This window comes from Dinoponera quadriceps, unplaced genomic scaffold, assembly GCF_001313825.1.
Source record: "Dinoponera quadriceps isolate SergipeBrazil2010 unplaced genomic scaffold, ASM131382v1 scaffold717, whole genome shotgun sequence".
In the NCBI taxonomy this organism is placed as follows: Eukaryota; Metazoa; Arthropoda; class Insecta; order Hymenoptera; family Formicidae; genus Dinoponera; species Dinoponera quadriceps.
In genome coordinates this window covers 2,514,569-2,534,780 of record NW_014555639.1, presented here as the reverse complement: position 1 = coordinate 2,534,780, position 20,212 = coordinate 2,514,569, and the positions used below count along the sequence as shown (strand labels likewise).

Sequence of the window (20,212 nt, the reverse complement as noted above, 5' to 3'; positions counted from 1 at the left end):
CAGTCTTCGACATGGCCCACCGGTGGTGTTTGCAATTGTTTTCTATTTGTTTTTTCGCGATTTTGCCTGGCTCCCTAGACACTTCGGGAGACCGTACGGTCAGATTTAACGACGCAGAAAGAAAGAAAGAACTCGTTTCGACATTAGTTGTTAGAAATAATTCCACGGTGACGTTGGATCGTAAGAAAGAACGAGAGAAATCGAATACCCATCCCTAATTCCAGGGACAGCGACACGGAGAACGTACAGAGCGTGTTGCAAATCATCAACAAGGGGCACAGCATTGAGATGGCGAGCGGGCAGACCTATCAGTCCAACACGAAGAAGTACTTTATGAATCACACACTGGAGCCGTACAGCAACAAGAGCAGTATGATGAAGCCGAGACTCGACATGCCGAGGCTCGATATGCCGAGGCTCGACATGCCGAGGCTGGACATGTCGAGGATCGACTTGATGCAGCATAGGATCGAGAGGAAGGCCGCGGCGACGTACGAGCTGAAGCTGCAGAAGAGCTTGTCGGAGGAGTGCGAGGACCTGGGCGTCGACGAGCCGAGCACCAGCGACTTGTTCCCCGAGGCGGACCTGCTGTTCGACACGAACCACTCGCCGTCGTACGATCATTCCTCGCAGGACGCGACCTGCAGCCAACAGCTGGGCATGAAGCCGTACAACAGCTTGTACAACCGCGCGCTCGACTCGTCGAGCGGCAGTCGGGACGCCAGTCCGATCGGCGACTTCAGCAAGATGAAGGAGCGCAAGAAGAGCGCGAGTAAACGCGCGAGAATAATGGACCCGATGAAGAAGAGCAAGCTGAAAGCGGCGGAGAAGCCGACGAAGCACATGCGACTCGCGCTGGACAACCTGAGCCAAGACGAGGCGTCCAACAGCAACTCGGACATGTCCCGGCTGTCGCCAGCGCACCTCGAGAACGACTCGTCGAAGGACGCGACGAGCCACCGCGTCAAGCTGATCTCGAGGCGCGGCTCGAAGGAGGGCACGCCCAGTAGCGTGTCCAGCATCCCGTCTAACATGAAGCTCGACATCGACCTCGACTCGGAGTCGTTGCCGCCCAGCATCAACGTCAACAACATCTCGGCGGCGAGCTCCGGCGACGAGAGTCTCACGCTGCTGAGCGCCAACACCGCGGACGTCACCATACCGTCGCCCTTGTCGCCATTGTCGACGAACGCCGGCCCGCTGCTCTCCACGCACAACAAGTACACGTACGCCAACAAGAAGCGCCTGGCGTCGTCGAAGGTGCGGAGCATGGGTTACATGGCGTGGGAGAGCCCGATGTCGGAGCGCACGAGGTCGAGCAGCGACGACGAGGACTCGAGCGTCAGCGAGTCGATCGCCAGCCAGCCGGAGGACAGCGTTCTGAGCAACGGCCTGGAGGACAGCGCGCCGCCGACCTTCAAGTCCCTCGACCGGCGCTGCACCTATACGAAGAAGAAGGACAAGAACGTGCAGAACGCAGCGAGGATGCTGCTGAACCGGGGCAACAAGGCGACGGTGCCGACGAAGCGGAAGGCCGCCGAGTCGATGGTGGTGTCGAGCGACAAGACGTCGGAGGCCTCCGAGGACGAGACGAGCAACATCGTCCTCTCGACCGACTGCCGCGCCAGGCGGTCCAGTCTGCGCGGCCACGTGAAGAAGGGTTGCGCCTGCTGCAACGGCTCGCCCGAGCGCCCGAAGAAGAAGGCTGCTACCGCCGCTACCACCACCGCCACTACCTCCACCACCATCACCACCACCACCATCACCACCACCACGGTCAAGTCGGATCAGCCGAAGCTGAAGAGACGGCTGTTGTTGAAGCAGTCCGTGAAGAAGAGGTAGTCCTAGCGTAGATCGAGCGTTCGCACCGCAGCAACGTCTTGTCGCTATATCACTACTGTCGGCGGCGCCTCGTCCCCCGTTCGATCCGAAGCGAAGGGAAGGCGAAAAATCAAGACGGCGCGTCGTCCTTGTCTTCGACCGAGAGGAATACGCTTCGGACGGTAACGGATTTTTTGCCGAAGCCGCGACGATGGCTGACTGTAAATATTAGAAACGCGCGCGCAATAGACGCGGCTTAGTTCCGCCGAAAACATTTGACCGCTGCTGCGTAGGTTCAGTCGAGAGGTGCGCGTTTTAATTCAACGATGAATTCAATTTACGTTGTTGTGCGTATACTTGCGTTGTGTGCGTGCGTGCGTGTTTGCAAGGGAGGAGACAGAGAGATGATGGGCGGTACGATTTAATTAGAATTCTCGCGTCGATAACAGTAGCGGATCATCCTTCTCTACCATTAGATGTTAATTACTACTATATTAGATGTAAGATATAGAGATCATTTATGAATGGCAGACTTAGATTTAAATCGTTAAGGACCGTTTAGCGACGCAATCTAGTCAAGTCAAGCTCTGCGACGAGAGAAACAGGCAGCGGACCGGTGTTGAACAAAGCATTAAGTGAAATAATAAGCGAAATCGTAACGAGAGATCGTTGATAGAACCCTCGCACAGACTAAAAGAGCCTGAATTTATATAATTCAAACCTATACAGTATGTCTCTATCATGACGGAATGAAGCTATTCCACGTTGTAACACGGTGTGGCCAGACTGAATAGACAAATAATACTAGAGTCTCTCCGAGAAAAATTATAGGATATAGTTGAAGAGAGAGAGAGAGAGAGAGAGAGAGAGAGGGTGCGTGCAGTTTCTTTGGAATACATCGTCTTTGCCTTTCGTGTAATGCTTACCTGTGCATCTGTATAACTTTAACTTGATAGAGAGAGAGAGAGGGAGAGAGAGGGGGGGAGAGAGGGAGGGAAAGGAGAAAAGGAGGAGAAATTGTCGCGCTACAAACTTTCGGCGCTCTGCTCTTAAACGGCGCTTGAGATACGGGATTAATTGAATAATAATAATAATAATAATAATAATAATAATATAGTAATGTAATAATAATAATAATAATAAAGTAAAAATAAATATATGCACGACTCAAATACGAAGTATAATAACAAAGAGAGATGAAGAAGATGTCGCAATAACGTTCTACAAATCATTCTAACAAGCTGTCTGTTGTACGGCCCGACCATACCTTGTCATGGTGCGTGTAAAAAAAATCACAATTGTACATTACGTAGGTATAATTCATTAAAAAGTATACATAATATTATATATCGCTGCACTTTAGTACAAAAATGCTTCACTTGGTTTCTCAAGGATGACAGGTTTATATCGTATTTCCGTATGCTGTTGTGGTGACATGTGAGAATGGCTGCGATCTTAACTTGTGTGGATTAACTCGAAATCTGTAACTCTTGTAAAGTCTCGCGAACGGGATAGGCTGCGCGGGAGCTACGCGGGAATTCATTCAATTAGTTTCGTTGCCGTCGTCGTCGTCGTTGTCGTCGTCGTCGTCGTTAAAAGCTGATATCCATTCCACAAATTTTGCCCCGACGCAATATACATATATACATACATATATATATATATATATATACATATATACATATGTAGAAAAACTCGTCGTTTTATTCTTTCTCCCTTTTTCTGTTCTCTTTCGATGTTGCAAGGATTTAAAAAAAATCGTAGCTTCAAATAACCGAGATGTAACGTTCCTGTGAATAGTGTCGTTACGTGATATGAACCAAAGGCTCTTTCGAGTAGATGTGTGTTTGACGGAAACGCGTAATAAATCGATGTGGTGCGGGTGAGTAGCATACATTATATACGTATAGAATATGTAAACTATAATTAAACCAATCTCTCTCTAATAGCTCTGTGGATCTCTCTTTTTCATTTTGTTTTCTTAATTTCCGGGGAATTCCAGTAAAAATTCGAGATGTTTAGGTGATCCTTTTAATTCTTTATCTAGATGTAAATAGATTTTGCCAGATCGATATTCTATATGATGATTATTATTATTACTATTATTATTATTATTATTATTATATATTTGATGCAGGTCACAACCAGACACTAAGAGAAAACCAATGTAAAAGCTTCTTTCTCTGATTTAGTGTGAGCTTAAAGATCAGTCGCGAAACGGAAGATCATACGGTCATCTAGACGCGAGTCATTACGCTATTTTGTGGTAGAATATTTTTAGATACAGCAGGGGGGAGCACAGAACGACGAAGAGTCAAATTGTTTAAGGGTGCCGCGATACTCGCCGGCTTGGATACGAATCATATCATTTTGTATAAACGGACGGTTCAATGAATGGGCGAACACACAATGAGCGATGGTTTTTTTTTATTTTATTCTTTTTTCGATTTTTCGTTTTTTTTTTCTTTTAATTTGTTTTGTGTTACCGCGTGATGGTTTACATATTCTGCACGTACGCCAACGCTGAGTAGCATGGTTATATATATAATTTTTTTTTCCGCGAACATATGTGATACACATACACATACACATAAACACGCACAATCACTTCGCGATAGCAATGCGAGAGTGTGAAAATTGTCACGAATCACGTTTTTTTTCCGGTTCCCCATTCGATTGGAACAGACAAGCAAGAAGGTATCTACCTCGTGCGCTTAATCTTTCTAGTTTAACCCGCGCATATTTCTCTCGATTACATTTTGCAAATAAAAGCTTGGAAATCTTTATCCGATGAACTTTCGAACGACGAATTCACAATCGCTCGCGCGTCGCGCACAGCATTGCGTCCCACTTCGTTGCTCGGCGCTTCGTTTATATTACTCGCGTTTTCTTCCTCGATCTCGTTTTATTGCGGGCAAGAAGATCCCGATAAAGTTGCATTTCCACTTTGTATGCGTTTAGGGAAAAGAGGGAGTTTGTATTATCCCATTTTATTTATTTCCACGCCAAGAAAGAGTTTGAAGCGCGAAATACCGAAGCGGTCTACGGAGAAAGAATTCGCGTGTGCGAATCTTTTGTCTAACGACTTCAATGTTATTAAGCAGAAAAAGATCTATCTATTTGACGTCGTCATTTCGATCCGACGAATCGATCTCTGGGTGTCTCTGCGCGCATGTGTGTGTGTGTGTGTCTGTGTCAAACGCACGTTTTTCTTCCCGTAGACCGATTCTCCGATTTATGGTGCGCTTTCTTCCGCGAAATCCTCGAATATTTTTCTTCGTTTCATCGTGAGGGACGTATGTCCCTTGAAGAAAGAAATAGGGAATCGCGCGTTTCCACTTGAGCCATTTGTATAAAGCGAAAGGCGGTCAGCGAGACTGCCCCAAGTTCAGTCTATTTATTCCCACGCTAAGAAAAGAAGTAAAGAGGCGAATTCTATCTTCCTGTATATTAGAAAGTGAAGAGAGGAAAGATTGCGCGTATGTATGTGTATGCATGCGTGTGTGAGTGCGTGCGTGTATGTGAAAGAGAGAGACAGGAAAAGATAGACGGAGAGACGTTGTGCTGTCGTCGTCGTCTCCGCGTGTATAAAATTTCGAGCGAATGTCTCGCACCAAATAGAGATATGCGTATTTTTTGAATGGAACGTGTTGGGGAGAGAGATAGCTTCTAGCTCGCGCGCGCGTGTCCGTGGACGGACGGCACGCGCGTGCCACACTCGATTCGTCGGTGATAGTCTGGCCTTTCGCCACCCAATTTAGTCGTACCAATCGCATTTATCATAGAGGGGTATGTAGTCTTCGTCGTTGTAAGGCAAATCCAAGGCGGACTCGAGGAAGGAAGCGACGGAGCGGAGAAAAAAAAGAGACAGAAAAGAGGAAATGCACAGAATCGGATTTAAAGCGAGAATTGATGCCGGTGTAATCGCGACGAACGTTACATCAATGTCATCGTCTCCCGCTCAATAATGCGACTCGGGTCGTTTGTAACAGTTACATTGTTGAGTGGAAGATTGCAACATTGATGTAACGCCACCGTTGCTTGGTGGTTTTTACCGGTTTGCGATTTACCGAGGACACGCTAAAAGAGGGTAATTCTGCGGCTTTTTACGATTGTCACCGATGAACAAAGACATCGTCTTTGCGCGTCCGGAGCGCATCGTGATGCTTCACCTCATTGCGATTTCACCGGTCTCGATCTTTGATTTCGAGGATTGTGGCGAGATTTTCCAAAGCTAGTTTCTTCAGGTACTTAAAGAGAGAGAAAGAGAGGAAAGAAGATGATAAAATAAACAATCCGCTTTACACTGGCCGTTAAGCGATAACTTAAGAATTTTTGTATCATATGTTTGTTAAGACTACACTGTTTTTGTCACTCAACACCCTACCAGTATTCGAGAGAAAGAGCGAGAGAGTGCGAGTGAAGAAATGAGTGAAAGGAAACGCGCGAAAAAAGAAAAAAATAATGCGAGTATTGTGCGTCACTTTAGTATCATTAAGACGAGCGACGTGTAATAAGAGCGACGAGCGAGCGATTGTAAATGCGCGCAAATACATGTGCGAATGAGCAAAGAACGGGAAGAATGTGAGAGACGAAGAAGGGAGAGAGAGAGATTCTCGGACGAGCGAACGGCCGTACACCTGCAAAACGTACATTCATTAAACTACGTATTGTCGTTTAGCACAAATCAGTTGAGGCGCATAATCTGAGCGTAAAAAGTGAGCGGAGAACGAGGACGAGATGAATAACGGCGTTATATATACGATCCTGAGAGAAAAATTGATTGAACATACGGACAGATGAAGACCGGTGGTACAGTGATCTCCGAAGAAGCGCGCTCCTGTGTACATAACGAATAATTAATGGAGTGGAAGGGGAAAAAAACGAAGCGATAAATGCGGAGAGAAAACATTTCTACTAGATTGGTACATACTCCGCTCTATACATATACACTGTAAGAAAATTGTACCAAGTGTCTCTCTCGAGGACGTGACGCGCTGAGTGAGCGCCCTTGCGATCTCGAGAAGGAACACCTCCCGGAATTTGTTGAGAAATTTGAAGGTTTTTATGTAAAGGGAACCAAGCGCCAATAGTTGAGCCCCGGTCTCGTTCATCGACGACGAACGTCACAACGTTTCGTCACTTTCCGCAGATGCTTATACTGACTGCTATTATCTTAGAATGTGTGAAAAACAGAGAATCTAGGGGAACGTAGAAAAGAAAAAAAAAGACGATTAGCCGTTCTCGTACTTTTACACATCCGTTCAACTGTACATTTATAATATTGTAATTATATCTCACGCATACCCATATAATTAATAATAATCAATAGTAGAAATTATTAATTGATATGACTAATATGCCATATTAAAACTGTTATTATTTATTTATACTTAATATTATGCGGGCTACAGTGGAGAATTCCAAATCCAACGATTGGTTTGTTAAGCAATTGGAAGAAAACCGGTTAAAATAAAGTTATAAAAAAAATTCAACTCTCATTGCATCTACCTTCTTCTAATTCTTCTATGTGAGAAGAGAGGGTGGAAGAGATTAATCAACTTTAATTGATAGTTTTGAGAACGGCTCTATGCTGAGTGATTGCTCTCGCAGAATAGTATCGCACGCGCACGTTTCTTCAGAGAAATCACTCGATCGCTCGTAACGTTTCTTATTTCTCAGACTTGGGTTTGATGGCGTTTGGTACCTTCTATGTAAAACCCATTCAACCATGGTATTTGCGTGTACATTGAACGAGGAACTGATGCACAAATTACAACCGCGACTGACGTGGAAGAGCTTTCCAAATAACGAGGGAGCGACGAGATGTATTTTGCTCGCAGACAATGGAAAATAGGGTTTCATTTCGCGAAGCGACTTTGCAACTTTCATCATCGTACTACATATTGTACTTATCTCGAATATGTTTCCTTTTCTCTTTTGTGTTCGTTTTATCAAGCTGTCAAACTGAGTTATTGCACGGTCAACATTCAGCCTTTCGTTTTGTTAAACGTTCAGGAGTAAAATTAGATATACATACAAAAATATGCAACATAGAATTAACTGTAGTTTTGGAAGTCTTTGTTTTACTTTATTGTAGAATATGCTTGAGATACGTGATTTTGTTATGTAAAACATAAAGAAACACTCGTCGGTACTTAAGATCGTTACATTTCTACAATTATTTTCAATACACAATGTCAGAGAAGAAAATAGAGAATCATTTTATAATGTTCGTAAAGGATCACTTTATATATATATATATTTTTTTTAAGCGGTAGCCAAAGAGATGTATTTTTCTTTCTGGTTCTGATTTTATAATTTCGTGATTCTGTGGTTTTATCAAGGTATAACTATACATCCACGTATGATGTAAACAATATCTATGCACGATTGCTAATATTTAATTTATAAAAGTTACTATATTTTTTTAATAGATATGCTGTATGCTGTGTGTGTGTATATATATGTATATATATATATATATATATACACACGCATAAGGCTTTCCAAGCTTTCTTTTACGAGGGATTTTTTAGAAAAATGTTCTCTTTTAATTTTGCATTTCTCGTCTTTAATCCTTGACTATATTGTACATGCAGAATCCGAAACGCGATGCGAGAAGCTGCAGGATCGTTTTGCGGGGACAGGATCGGTTTTCAAGAATTGTGGTCCAGTCAAAAGTTATAAAATCGCACACAGCAGTAGCTGACCGATCCTATGGATTTATTTCTGTGGAAATTGAGAAACGAGATGTGAATGAAAGGGAGAGAAAGTAAAACGGAGAGAGTGTCGCGTGTATGTGTGTATGTGTGAGAGAAAAAAGGAGAGAGAAAGAGAAGGGCAAGAAAGAGAGAAAAAGAAAGATGAAAATACTCTCCGTGGATATGACTGTACAGTACGTATTAACTTGTCCGGAGATACATATATCGAAGATCCTTTTTCAAAAAACTGAAGTATTAAGGATTGCATATTGTACATAAACAAGACATATTTTCTATATAAGGGACGTCGCTCGGTAAAGGTCGATGGCTCGAAAAATACTGCAATATTATGATAATTCTTTCAAGCGGTAGGATAGCCTTTAATCGTTTTATGTAATGTAATGATAGAAAAAGGGTCTGGCAGAATAAAAGTGAAAGTTCTGTATTTAAACATTCTGTCGGTGTACATTCATTCACACGACACGACGCATACATATACACACGCGCACAACACACAACATTATCCATTGGCTCGAATCTTTCGACGAAAGTTTGCGATATTCCTGGAGGTAACAGGTAAATTTCTCTTCTTAAATTTAAGACTTGATATATATATATACAGAGAGAGAGAGAGAGAGAGAGAGAGAGAGAGAGAGAGAGTGAAGAATATCGAGTTGAGAATCTCTAATAATTTATCGCGAGTAAAAGTAGTTTGAACAAGTTCGATCGATCCTTACATCGCCGTTACATTTGATTTTGATCACAGAATGTAAGTTCTATAACGAAGAGATGAACTGTAATATCATATAAAGGAGCATATATAGAATGCAATTCGTTGTGCTAACCAATATTTATTAGCTCATTGCTCTTGTAAACATCAATTTCTCTCGGAGTGGATAACGCAGTCGTGCGTCGACGCGATAATTTACACTCCCTCGTTTAATTTGTCGTATACGCGTGCGTGAGGAAGCCTCGGCTGTGCTACTCATACGTACGTTGAGAAACCTTTCTCTCACCGCTGCATACACATCAGGTACTTTCCGAAGCGTCTTCGGCCTCTTTCCGTTGATTTTCCACTTCCTGCAATTTAAGATGAATGAAAACATTAATTAAGCGTTAACACGAGTCTAAGATAATATTAAAGTAAGTCGCCAAGTGTCGCATGCATATTCCTCAATCGATTGAAAGACGTACTCTCTGAATGATATCCAACAACGAGGCGTTGTCGCCCGACCGGAAAAACTCGCCGATCTCTTGCGGAATGCAAAAGTGCGTGGAAAGCTTCGGTTGAATGCCCATTTTCTCTCCGATGAATCGAAACTCCGGCGAAATATCGTTCGTACGTTCTTGTAACTCCTCGTACGTGAAAAGCGTTCCCTTTGTCGACGTTTCGTCCATCGGACCGAAATCCACTATTTTCACGTGATCTTTCTTAAATCGAATGACGTCGAAGGAATCTGCAAGAGAAAATGATTCTATGGGCGATGAATATACGTACGATGATAATCGCTCGTAAAAGAATGAGACAATTCGGATATTGTTATTGAACCTTGGTAGAACGCTACTCACAGTTACGCAGCGGAAATCTGCTTCTGATGCGCTCCGAAAAAAAACTCTTGATGTCTGTCTGTATACTATATTTTTCTGACTCATAGGACTTGTGGTACTGCGATATGTCTCTTTGACTTATAGCTGCATAAGATACAATTTGTTATTGCAAAAGTTGACTTTGTAACAACAAGGCAGAGATGCGCAAGAGCAGTTGATATTGAATAAAATTTAATAGTTGATGAAAGAAATTGCGAAAAGTTGTGATAAATTACCAATGAGCTCGTTGTCCATGACAAAGCAGCGGAATTCTGTGCAAGGGTTGATATCCTGCCATTCCTTCAACACCAAGCAAAATGATAAAGGACTCTTGTGATCCTGTAGAGATCTTGCATTTTTCAAGTCTTTGGCAATTCTATCGGAACTCTTTAGTAGTAGATAGACTTCTTCCAATGTCTTACATTTGAGAGTTCTTGTCGGAACGATCCACACTGCATCCTATAAGATGGCTATATGTGAATACATTACAAAGTACATTCGACTCAATTTGATACAAATAATCTCTGCTGAGCCACAATTGTTAATGAATACAGCTCAATATAGTAAGACACACAAAGATAATCAGATTGGAACAATTTTTTATCTACAGTTACAACACGTGGAAAATATGCATAAAGACATATTAACTTATTTTATAAAATATTATTAATGACTTTTATATAATTGTATGTTATGTGTTATTCGTTATATTTGCCAAAAGGAATAGATTTGGGTAGAATGTTTTTCTAAAAATGACTGAATCTACTGCAACGTAATAATACATTATTAAAAAATATTTACCATAGGTGAACTCCAATTGCCCTTGATAAATATTGCTTTATATTCATCCAGAACATCTTGTATTTTCTGACTGAAGTTGGGGAATGTCGGTTGATAGTCCGTCTCCTGCGATGTTTATAAACAGATCCTTGTAGTTTCTTCAGTCTGTTTAATTTTAGCCCGCCCGTGCGTGGATTATTCTTTCAATGAAGAGAATCAACAAATACCTCACCCTCACTGGTTACCGGTGAGCCATCGCTCCATTCTGAATTTTTTGGCAATGATAATCTCATCGTCTCGAGCGGCAGTACAAACTTGTCGTGTTCCAAGTACTTCAAAATATCACTGGGAACGTGAAGTATCGTAGCCTTCAAGGTATCATCTCTGAATATTGGATACCAATGAGAGAAGGAACACGTCGATTTCCAACCGCTCACCATACTTTTCAAACTCTGTATTCCCCTATTTGCGTTTTAATTGTAATAAAAGAAATATTTATATATATTCACAGTTGATTCGTTTCTGCGCGTAGAGAAAATTCCGAGAGTTTTGAGCAAAAAGTTGATAGAGGTTAAGTTATCTGTCGTACCGACGATATGCCAATCGGTAAGAAGCAATATTAAATGTAATAGTAGTAATAATAGTTTAAATAATAAGTAGTTTATTATCCGTAATTTAAACGTTTAAAAGTCACAGGATTTTGCAACGCAACATGATTAAAATATCTCGTACACTCGAAAGATGTGTTAATATTCTTCGAACGGTGGATACAAAAATGGGATATTTTGGAGACAAAACTGTATTTAAGAGGTTATACTCAGGGAACAGTACAGACAGTAAAAAGTCGGACCTGTATCGACAACTATACGCAAAAATATTGGCATGCGGCCCCATAACACTTGCAGAATACATGAAGGAGATCTTGATTCATCCTATTGCAGGCTATTACATGACTAGAGATGTTTTCGGTCAGAAAGGAGATTTCACAACTTCTCCAGAAATCAGCCAACTTTTTGGAGAAGTATGTAATCTTTATCATCGGGTTTATTTCATCTGTGATTATTTTCTCATAAAGCATTAGAGAGAAATTATTACACAAAAAGAGACTATGTTAATTGTTATTGATAGATCATAGCGATCTGGATGATCAATGAATGGAGAAAAATTAGCAATGGACCTATTCAACTTGTGGAATTAGGTCCAGGAAGAGGCACCCTAATCAGTGATATATTACGGGTATATTCTTATTTTTCTAAATTTCAATCGTATAAGTGTAAAATTTTAAGAACTATATATTCCAGGTGTTCAAGAAGTTTAATCTTTTGGATAAAGTATCGGTTCATCTGGTTGAAATTAGCCCTGCGCTATCCCAGCTTCAAGCAGAAAGATTATGTACAGAAAGTAGAGACAACGGACCAACAGCTAGTAAAAAGGAAACTTCATCTGTAATGCATTATAGAGAGGGTGTTACAAAAAATGGAGGAGTAAAGATATATTGGTATTATTCTGTCAACGACGTCCCTAGAAAGTTTAGCATATTCGTTGCACACGAGTTTTTTGATGCTTTGCCAATACACAAGTTTCAGGTATCAAGAACAGGATATTAATATGTAAGATGCAGAAATGTCATGTGAATTGCAACATTTTGATTTCAGAAAACTGATAAAGGTTGGAGGGAGATCTTAATAGATATAGTACAAGAAACAAACGAGGAGAAATTTCGATACGTGCTTTCACAAACAGTTACAGCCGCTTGCAAAGTATACTTGTCTGTAAGCATTCGATCTTACATTATCATGAATTTACATTTTATAAACGATAAAATTAGATATATGATTATATATAAAAGCGATATTTTCCAGCCGAATGAAAGAAGAGATCATGTGGAGATAAGTCCACAGTGTTTTGTTATAATGGACTACATGTCTCAATTTTTATGGGAATGTGGAGGATTTGCGCTAGTTATTGATTATGGTCATGAGAGAGAAAAGAGTGATACGTTTCGTGCATTTTCTCGGCATAAATTGCACGATCCTTTGTTGAAGCCTGGAACTGCAGATCTGACTGCTGATGTTGACTTCTTATCAATGAAAGAGATCGCACAGAAAGATAATAGATTAATCACGTTTGGTCCAGTGACGCAAAAAAGATTTTTGAAAAGTCTTGGCATTGATTTACGGTTAAAAATGCTGTTACAAAACGCTACCAGCGCTCAAAAGCAACAAATTGAGTCAGGATATCACATGATAACCGACGAAGATAAAATGGGAAGTTGTTTCAAGGTATTGTCTCTTTTTCCATTTATTTTAAAGGACCATTTAACAAAATGGCCAGTAGTAGGATTCGGGGAAGATGAGGTGAAGCCAAGAGGTAAAGCAGACTCTCATTGAAATGAACTAATAAAAATTAAATTAAATTATTAAGTGTGTGTGTGTGTCTCTTTTATTTAAATATTAAAGATATATATAGAGCATCTCCAGATTAGATCCTATACAAGTTTATACAAGTTCAAGTAGCGTTATCTCCTTGCGAAAAATTATATTTTTTCCACATTTTTGTAAATTCCAACACTTTTACTCTTTGCTCATCGAAACTTTGTTTTTTTGGTCTCCGCCATAAATTGCAATCTAAATCCAACATTCCACCTATTATCTCCTACAATTAAAAAAAAAAAGTATGATTACACATGTTAATTCATATTCATATGAAAAACTAAAACATTTTTGCGAGTGGAAATAATTCTTTGTGTGTATGTGCGTCTCACCTCGGCGAAATTCTTAGGAAACATTTCCTCGTCCTCGATCACATGAGCGTAACCAGGATGCGAAGCAAACTCTACCACGAAGTACGACAGACCATTTGGGACTGCATGCCGTACATCTTTACTCTTTAAATCAATAACTTTCTTGTTCATAGACCATTCGGTTTCACATTCCAACAATGCTTTCTGCAAAAAGAACGCCGAAAAATGTACACAGACGCATCATACGTAAACTCATTATTGATTCTGCGGTAATATTTGTATTAAAGTTTCAATAATGTCACATGTTTTTAGAATTCGCTTCCAAATGGATTTCACCTTATTCATTACGTATAGATATATTACGATAAGGTGACATGTGTGCTTACCTTAAAATACATCGGTGCTGATTCACCAATGTCTGTAGGTAACGGGACACATTCCAATTGCATGTGCGAAAATCTGCGTCGCTTTTTATATACTTCAAAAAATACCGGATACAAATCTTCGCTCGTGAATATTGTCGTTAATTTTCTCTTCAATTCCTATAAAATTATAATTTGAGTAGGATTAATAGTTGGTCCTCTGATAAGGTGAGCTCTGTATTTGTCGAAGCAAAAAGCTCAGTGTCTATTTCTTTGTGGTTTTCATTAATGGAAGGCTTAAAATTTGGAAGCATTCCGAGATCGAGAAATTTTGTAAGCTCAACTGTCATCTTGCCGGAGATTTTATTTTTAAATATGGCAATGAACAATTACCTTGAGTCTGTCCCACACGTCTTCGTCCAATTGCAATTGACACGCTATATGTTGTACAGGCGTCAATATACAATGACCAGTAGTCAAGGAAGCACGAGCAGGTAGGCTCAAGCAAATCATGGAATCCATCGTAACAACCATGTGTTTTAACATATTCTTTGAGTCGGGGCACAACCAACAGTTATCCAGACGTTTGGATAGATCCTTGTGCTCCTTAATCGCACGCATACGGTCGCGCTTATCATCCTTCGCTTCCAAATCCGATCGTGTGATTTCTCGCTCGAATATATCGTCCATGTGATCTGTACCCTGTAAAAGGAGAATTTAAGTAGAAAACTTTCCTTTAAGTCGCTGGCAACATAAAATTCGGTCCATCAATTTACCCTGGAAGCGAATTTAGTGAACATCGCTTCGTCCTCATTTGCCGATCTTCCTTTCTCTCGTTGAAACTGGGATGGAAATTTACAATAAGTTACTGGATCTTCTCCGAGATATATATCAATCTGTTTGGTTATACTTACCATTTCATGTAAGGAATATTTGTCATCGTCCGCGAAATGGTGTATTCTTACGCCGGAAACATGTGTTTCCACAATTCTCTTCTTTCCATGACTTTCCGTAGTCCCACTTCTAGGTGGACATGGTCTTGTGATACCTAATACAAAAGTCCACATATAGTCACGACATGAAAATCATTTCGTCTTTGAAAAAAAAAAAACCCATACCTTTTGCATCTGTTCTTGTAAGAATCACAGTTTCTTTTTGCGCAACGGCCTTGTTTGTTGCAGAGAGTTTCCTGGCTTGTTCTAACTGATCTTTAAGTTGAGCTGCCAATTGCTACAAAGGAATAAAATTATTCTAACGAATGTGAAATCAAAGAATATAAAAAGAGAAGCAAATAATATCAAAACATATGTACCTCATCACCCATTATTTCAGCTTTAATAATTCTTGCTCCCAGCTTGTTCATCTCTGCTTCTGACAAAACACCCGCATTTTCGCTTTTAACCGCCTCGCTCGCATCACTAACTCTATCGGCATTGGTTTCCTTTGAACTAGAGGAGAATGATTCAGATTCACATTTTCTATCATCATCTTTATTTCTTTTCCAATTTTTTACACGGCTGCTGCTAGACGCGCATGCAACTTGCTGATAACAATCGTCATTTTCATTTGGTCTTTGATACACTCGCTTTTTCTTTGCGCTCTGTGACGAATAGTGTGTGCTATACTTCCCAGTTCGCTCTCTGCTTCTAGATCTGGACCTAGATCTAGACCTCGAGTAGTTTCTTGAACTGGAAGTTCTCCACGAACTTTTCTTATTTCTGTCATTGTACGATCTTTTATGGTGGAATTTGTCCTGTTCAAAATTTGACATTCTTTCCGCTTTTGCTATCATCGATTGTATAGTTTCCAGAGACTGAATAAAAAAAAAATATTTATGGATTTAGCAATATTCTGTATTAATTACTATAACACTGTAATAATTATTTCTTACACCCCAGCGTTCTGCAGCTTCATCCTCTAGACTTCTACCATCTCTAAAAGCTTGTTCCTCAGCGCGACGAAGACTCTTTTTTAGCCAGTTTACATCAGGAATCAACTGATTATCAAATCTTCCTGAACTATTTTGAGGTAATCCATTACCTCCATCCTTCCAGTATGGATTTAATTCTTTGTCACTTTGACCTGGTTTATCCAGAAGGTTCTGTGTTTTGCTCTTTTCTTTTATATCAGGTTTTTGTTTCTTCATTTCTGACTTGGATGTACACGGAAGAAAACTTTCTACGTTCATCCATTCATCTCTTTCCGGCTGCTTTTCTTGTGCTTTGCTATCAACAGAATTTTCAGTAGTGTAGGAAGAAATTTGGTTTTCATTGGTTTTCTCCACCCATTCCAATGTGTCACTGCCAGAGCTTTCCTATGAGATATATTGCACAATTTTTATGATTATGATAAGAAACAAAATTTCTCTGAAATGTAAATAAAATTAAAATGCATTAAGTATACTTTTATGAATTAAGAATTTATTATATATATTGTATTATTCTACATTTTGTTTTAAAAAAATGGAACAAACAATAACATAGTGTTAACTTAGAGCAATAGATGTTAACAAAGCTTGAGTTTATCTTAAAATTGGTTATCAGAGATGTTAGAAAAGACCCAGGTAGAAATAAGACTCTCTTCTTCATGATAACGAATTGAAATTAAAGAGCTTTTCATACTCACACTGCTTGAAGACGATGTAGAGTACTTCTGCTTTTTCTTATACTTTTTCTTTTCCATTCTACTGGTTTTCTTTACCTTGGACTTTTTAGATTTTTTACTTAGGTGCGAAACAAAGTCATCACTGTGGCTTGTCTTTACGTACTCGTTGTTATGCATCGCAAAGTCGCAAATTAGAATAGAAATTCTATATTACAATGTCTTAATAATCAACTTTGGCTTTCAAACAACAAACTGATACTTATAACTCTTGTTAAATTTTTCAACTTTGAATATCAATATGTAAGGTTACATCTGTTTACATTTGTACAACCTATGTACTTTTCCCCTTGCAGAAAAATCGAAAGAGATCAGGGATTAAATACTAGAATACTAGAATGTGCGGATCCCGCACATATCGCAAACGTAAACACGCATAACAGGACACTGGCAAGAATGCGTAAACTTTTTTCGATATTCCTCTCTTTCGAACGCACGACTGTTTCTCTCCGAGTGCACAAAGTGTAGTTGAATCGGTCAGATATCGTTCGATTCAATGGTGGGGACGCGCGCAGTTCGAATTTGCCCGCCGGCGACGTGATTATAGTCGTTTCCGCAGCTGCGCGGGTAACGTCGGGCCGCCGATATCCGGCCACGTTAAAATAGCTTGTTTGGATAGAATCCTTCGCCGGATCGAAGGTGATCGCCACTGAAGAGACGAGGTGTGTACGCGGTCAGTCATCGGTGATTCTTGCTCGGGATTGTAAATGCACGCGGTGACAAAGTGACTCGTCCGACTGACTGTCAGAATGGACTGCTGGTCTACTTGGCTGTTGCTCGTCTCGCTGTTCGCCACACTCCTGCTCACGGGCGGCGTCGAGCTAACCTTTGAACTGGCTGACAATGCCAAGGAGTGCTTCTACCAGGAGATTGAGAAGAACGTTTCGTCCACATTGGAATTTCAGGTTCGTCCTGCCGGCTCCCACCGCGTTTTCGCTACGATCGTTTTTGCGCCGCGACAACAACACTTCACGATACATCGGCGCGATAATTTCGTGGCGCAATACGCTACGCCGACTCGCTTGCGTGGCCGAAGCAAATCTGTTCGCTTCGGCTGCACTTTTCTACACTTCCGTCATTTGTTATAAAAAAAAAAAAGATATTTATATTTGCTGAAACTGTGTATCCAGTATGGACAAACACTATACAAATCTGTTCTACCGATCTAAGTCAAAGTCAGACAAGTTGAAGGTAGGTTTTGTATATGTGCTAATGTACGTGGTAAGCGGTAATATTTCGACTAGTACCGAGATTGTTCCATCCAGTTTTATAAATTTGTATAAACCAGCAGATAGAGTGAACTTTGTAAAATCTGTATTGTAATTAGTATACCTCTTTTTTTGTACTTTAGGTGGTTACAGGTGGCCAGTACGATGTAGATGTAACATTGGAGGCACCAAATAAGGAAATTATTTATAGACAAGTGAAGACACAATTTGATTCACATTCGTTTGTACCAGCCATGTCAGGAGTATATAAAGCCTGCTTCAGCAATGAATTCTCCACATATTCGCACAAGCTGGTTTATATGGATTTCCAAGTAGGCGATGAACTGCCGTTACCGGGCCTCGGAGAACACGTCACAGTCATGACTCAGGTGAGATTATTCTCGCGTGAGAAAATTTGCCTGCGGTTTCAAGAAAATACGACATCCAACGTACGAATTCTGCTTACAGATGGAGTCTTCCGCACAGGAAGTGCATAAAAATCTGATCAGCATTTTGGATTATCAGACGCATCACCGACTGCGCGAGGCGCAGGGTCGTAAGCGCGCGGAGGAACTTAATGAACGGGTGCTCTGGTGGTCGGTGATGGAGACGGTGTGCATTCTGTTTATCGCCGTAGGACAGACGTTCATCTTGAAAAACTTCTTCACGGATCGAAGCCCCTCACAAAGTTACTAGTGCAATCGCGCCAAGTAATTCTAAGCGAAACTAAGGAAGAACTGGATTGCGATCGAGCTACGCGATCGACAATCCGATCCTCTGTGGGTCGGTGGATCGTCCGTTCTTACGGTGCCGTAACCGTCGTCGTCGTTTCGATTCTCGGTCGAAGTGCCATCGTAAGACACTTGCCGGTATATAACATGTCGCATTCTCTCGGTGGAACTCTCAGCCGGCGGGTTCGACGACGCGAGAATCACGCTTGGAGAACTTTGCAACTCAACAAGCAGGAGCTGAGAAGGCGGACTCGTTCGATTCATACCGAGACTACGACTATTTCACACATCGGAAATGCCTGCGTAAAGCTCAGAGCGATCGAAAGGGTAAGAAGTGCAAGCGATAGGACTTTGCCTTACATCTCCCTGCTCGACGGACGTTTTCAAGTTTGTACTTATGTACTGGCACTTGAGACAGTAAAACGGACACTGAAAACACGGACATCGTGTTCTTCTTACTTGTGAATGTGTATCATAATAAATTAAACGATATTCGTGTGTACCGAAAAATCTCCTATACGTTGTATTGCCGAGCGATCTGATTGTTTCCTCCCCCCCCCCTCCCCCCGTTCTCTGACGTTTTTGTCGCGTTGCTTCCGTTATTTATCCAAATCTAAACAATCAGTCAAGGTAGACGTTACTTAAATAAAGTGGTTTTGCTCATTGTTTCGATTTAATACGACTAAGCGATTTCTCCGTTTCGCTCGGAACTCACCACTTCGTTCGTCTCTCGTAGTGATAAAGTCTGTCGTACGGCATGTACAGATAGTAATTACCGAGCCCATCATGTTTTCACCTTGTATGTGGCACATGCCACGTATGATGCTTTCTGCTGCGTTGCACGTGATAAGCGCAATTCATCAATGAGGAAAACGGGGCGAGTGTTGGCGAAATAATTAGTCATTTGCAGTTGTGCTTTTAAATTGTAACCTTCAACCGCTACTCGTGCTAATTACATCTCGTATTACCGTCGACCTGAGAATCGTTCTCGCAGCAACTGCCGAACGTTTCGCAACATTCTCGATTTATATAAAGTGAGAATTTGTAATAAATTAATAAAACTTCTAGTACAATAATATGCACTGAAGCATTTTCGAGTTATTATTTATTCCAGCTGGCTGTTTGAAGCGATAAAATGGTGAAATTCGGGCTTTAATCTCTCGCTTGTATGATATACATATGTGGTTATATTAATATATTTATGTAACTCGATATATTTTAATGTATAAGCAAGTATTCTAATGTTACGTACGGACATTTTGTAACATATTTTTTTAATAATATAATTAAATATGTAGCTAATTAGAAGAAAGAGTGAGTCCTTAATTTTATAAACGAACAAAATTCAATGGACTGAATGATAAAGAAGTAGTTTGAAAAGCACTTTACGGCAGAAAATCTCCAGCTTTTCAGATATATTTATAATTATAGTTTAATTTTAATTTTTACAATGTTACATGAGTATAAATGCATAATCGCCAAATGCTAAAATTGTTTGTGAAATTTGTCAAGTTGCTCCTCGTAAATACAAAATCACAGATAAGTGATACGTATGTATTCCATTTGGAAGCATGAATCTTCTCTTTTAATTTGCACACCCGCAGATTACGATTCG

At 40.6% G+C, this 20,212-nt stretch overlaps 5 protein-coding genes across 7 annotated transcripts in view; 3 read left to right on the top strand and 2 right to left on the bottom strand.

Annotated features, from left to right (window-relative positions):
• The window catches only part of LOC106745001 (serine-rich adhesin for platelets-like), a 63,456-nt gene extending 54,478 nt beyond the window's left edge, over positions 1 to 8,978 (top strand). For all 3 annotated transcript variants that reach the window (XM_014620198.1, XM_014620199.1, XM_014620200.1), the window contains one exon: positions 225 to 8,978. In XM_014620198.1, coding sequence (XP_014475684.1) covers positions 225 to 1,842 — 1,618 coding nt within the window. In that variant the 3' untranslated portion in view covers positions 1,843 to 8,978. The remainder of the gene's footprint in view (positions 1 to 224) is intronic.
• On the bottom strand, positions 8,952 to 11,358 carry LOC106745006 (cell division cycle protein 123 homolog). The gene is made up of 6 exons (XM_014620204.1): positions 11,120 to 11,358; positions 10,914 to 11,018; positions 10,349 to 10,571; positions 10,095 to 10,217; positions 9,720 to 9,982; positions 8,952 to 9,605 (listed from the first exon to the last, which is right to left on the bottom strand). The coding sequence occupies exons 1-6, from the start codon at positions 11,330 to 11,332 to the stop codon at positions 9,555 to 9,557; spliced, it is 978 nt and encodes a 325-aa protein (XP_014475690.1). The 5' UTR covers positions 11,333 to 11,358; the 3' UTR covers positions 8,952 to 9,554.
• Positions 11,250 to 13,315, top strand: LOC106745004 (NADH dehydrogenase [ubiquinone] complex I, assembly factor 7 homolog). Its single transcript, XM_014620203.1, has 7 exons — positions 11,250 to 11,267; positions 11,425 to 11,498; positions 11,583 to 11,913; positions 12,021 to 12,128; positions 12,194 to 12,478; positions 12,548 to 12,664; positions 12,755 to 13,315. The coding sequence occupies exons 3-7, from the start codon at positions 11,605 to 11,607 to the stop codon at positions 13,280 to 13,282; spliced, it is 1,347 nt and encodes a 448-aa protein (XP_014475689.1). The 5' UTR covers positions 11,250 to 11,267; positions 11,425 to 11,498; positions 11,583 to 11,604; the 3' UTR covers positions 13,283 to 13,315.
• LOC106745002 (CWF19-like protein 2) lies at positions 13,312 to 16,955 on the bottom strand. Its single transcript, XM_014620201.1, has 10 exons — positions 16,623 to 16,955; positions 15,889 to 16,311; positions 15,310 to 15,810; positions 15,116 to 15,227; positions 14,912 to 15,045; positions 14,774 to 14,839; positions 14,391 to 14,699; positions 14,022 to 14,177; positions 13,657 to 13,839; positions 13,312 to 13,547 (listed from the first exon to the last, which is right to left on the bottom strand). The coding sequence occupies exons 1-10, from the start codon at positions 16,776 to 16,778 to the stop codon at positions 13,401 to 13,403; spliced, it is 2,187 nt and encodes a 728-aa protein (XP_014475687.1). The 5' UTR covers positions 16,779 to 16,955; the 3' UTR covers positions 13,312 to 13,400.
• Positions 16,956 to 17,393: 438 nt separating this feature from the next.
• Positions 17,394 to 19,687, top strand: LOC106745008 (transmembrane emp24 domain-containing protein 7). Its single transcript, XM_014620210.1, has 3 exons — positions 17,394 to 17,563; positions 18,010 to 18,255; positions 18,335 to 19,687. The coding sequence occupies exons 1-3, from the start codon at positions 17,408 to 17,410 to the stop codon at positions 18,560 to 18,562; spliced, it is 630 nt and encodes a 209-aa protein (XP_014475696.1). The 5' UTR covers positions 17,394 to 17,407; the 3' UTR covers positions 18,563 to 19,687.
• Positions 19,688 to 20,212: the final 525 nt, after the last annotated feature.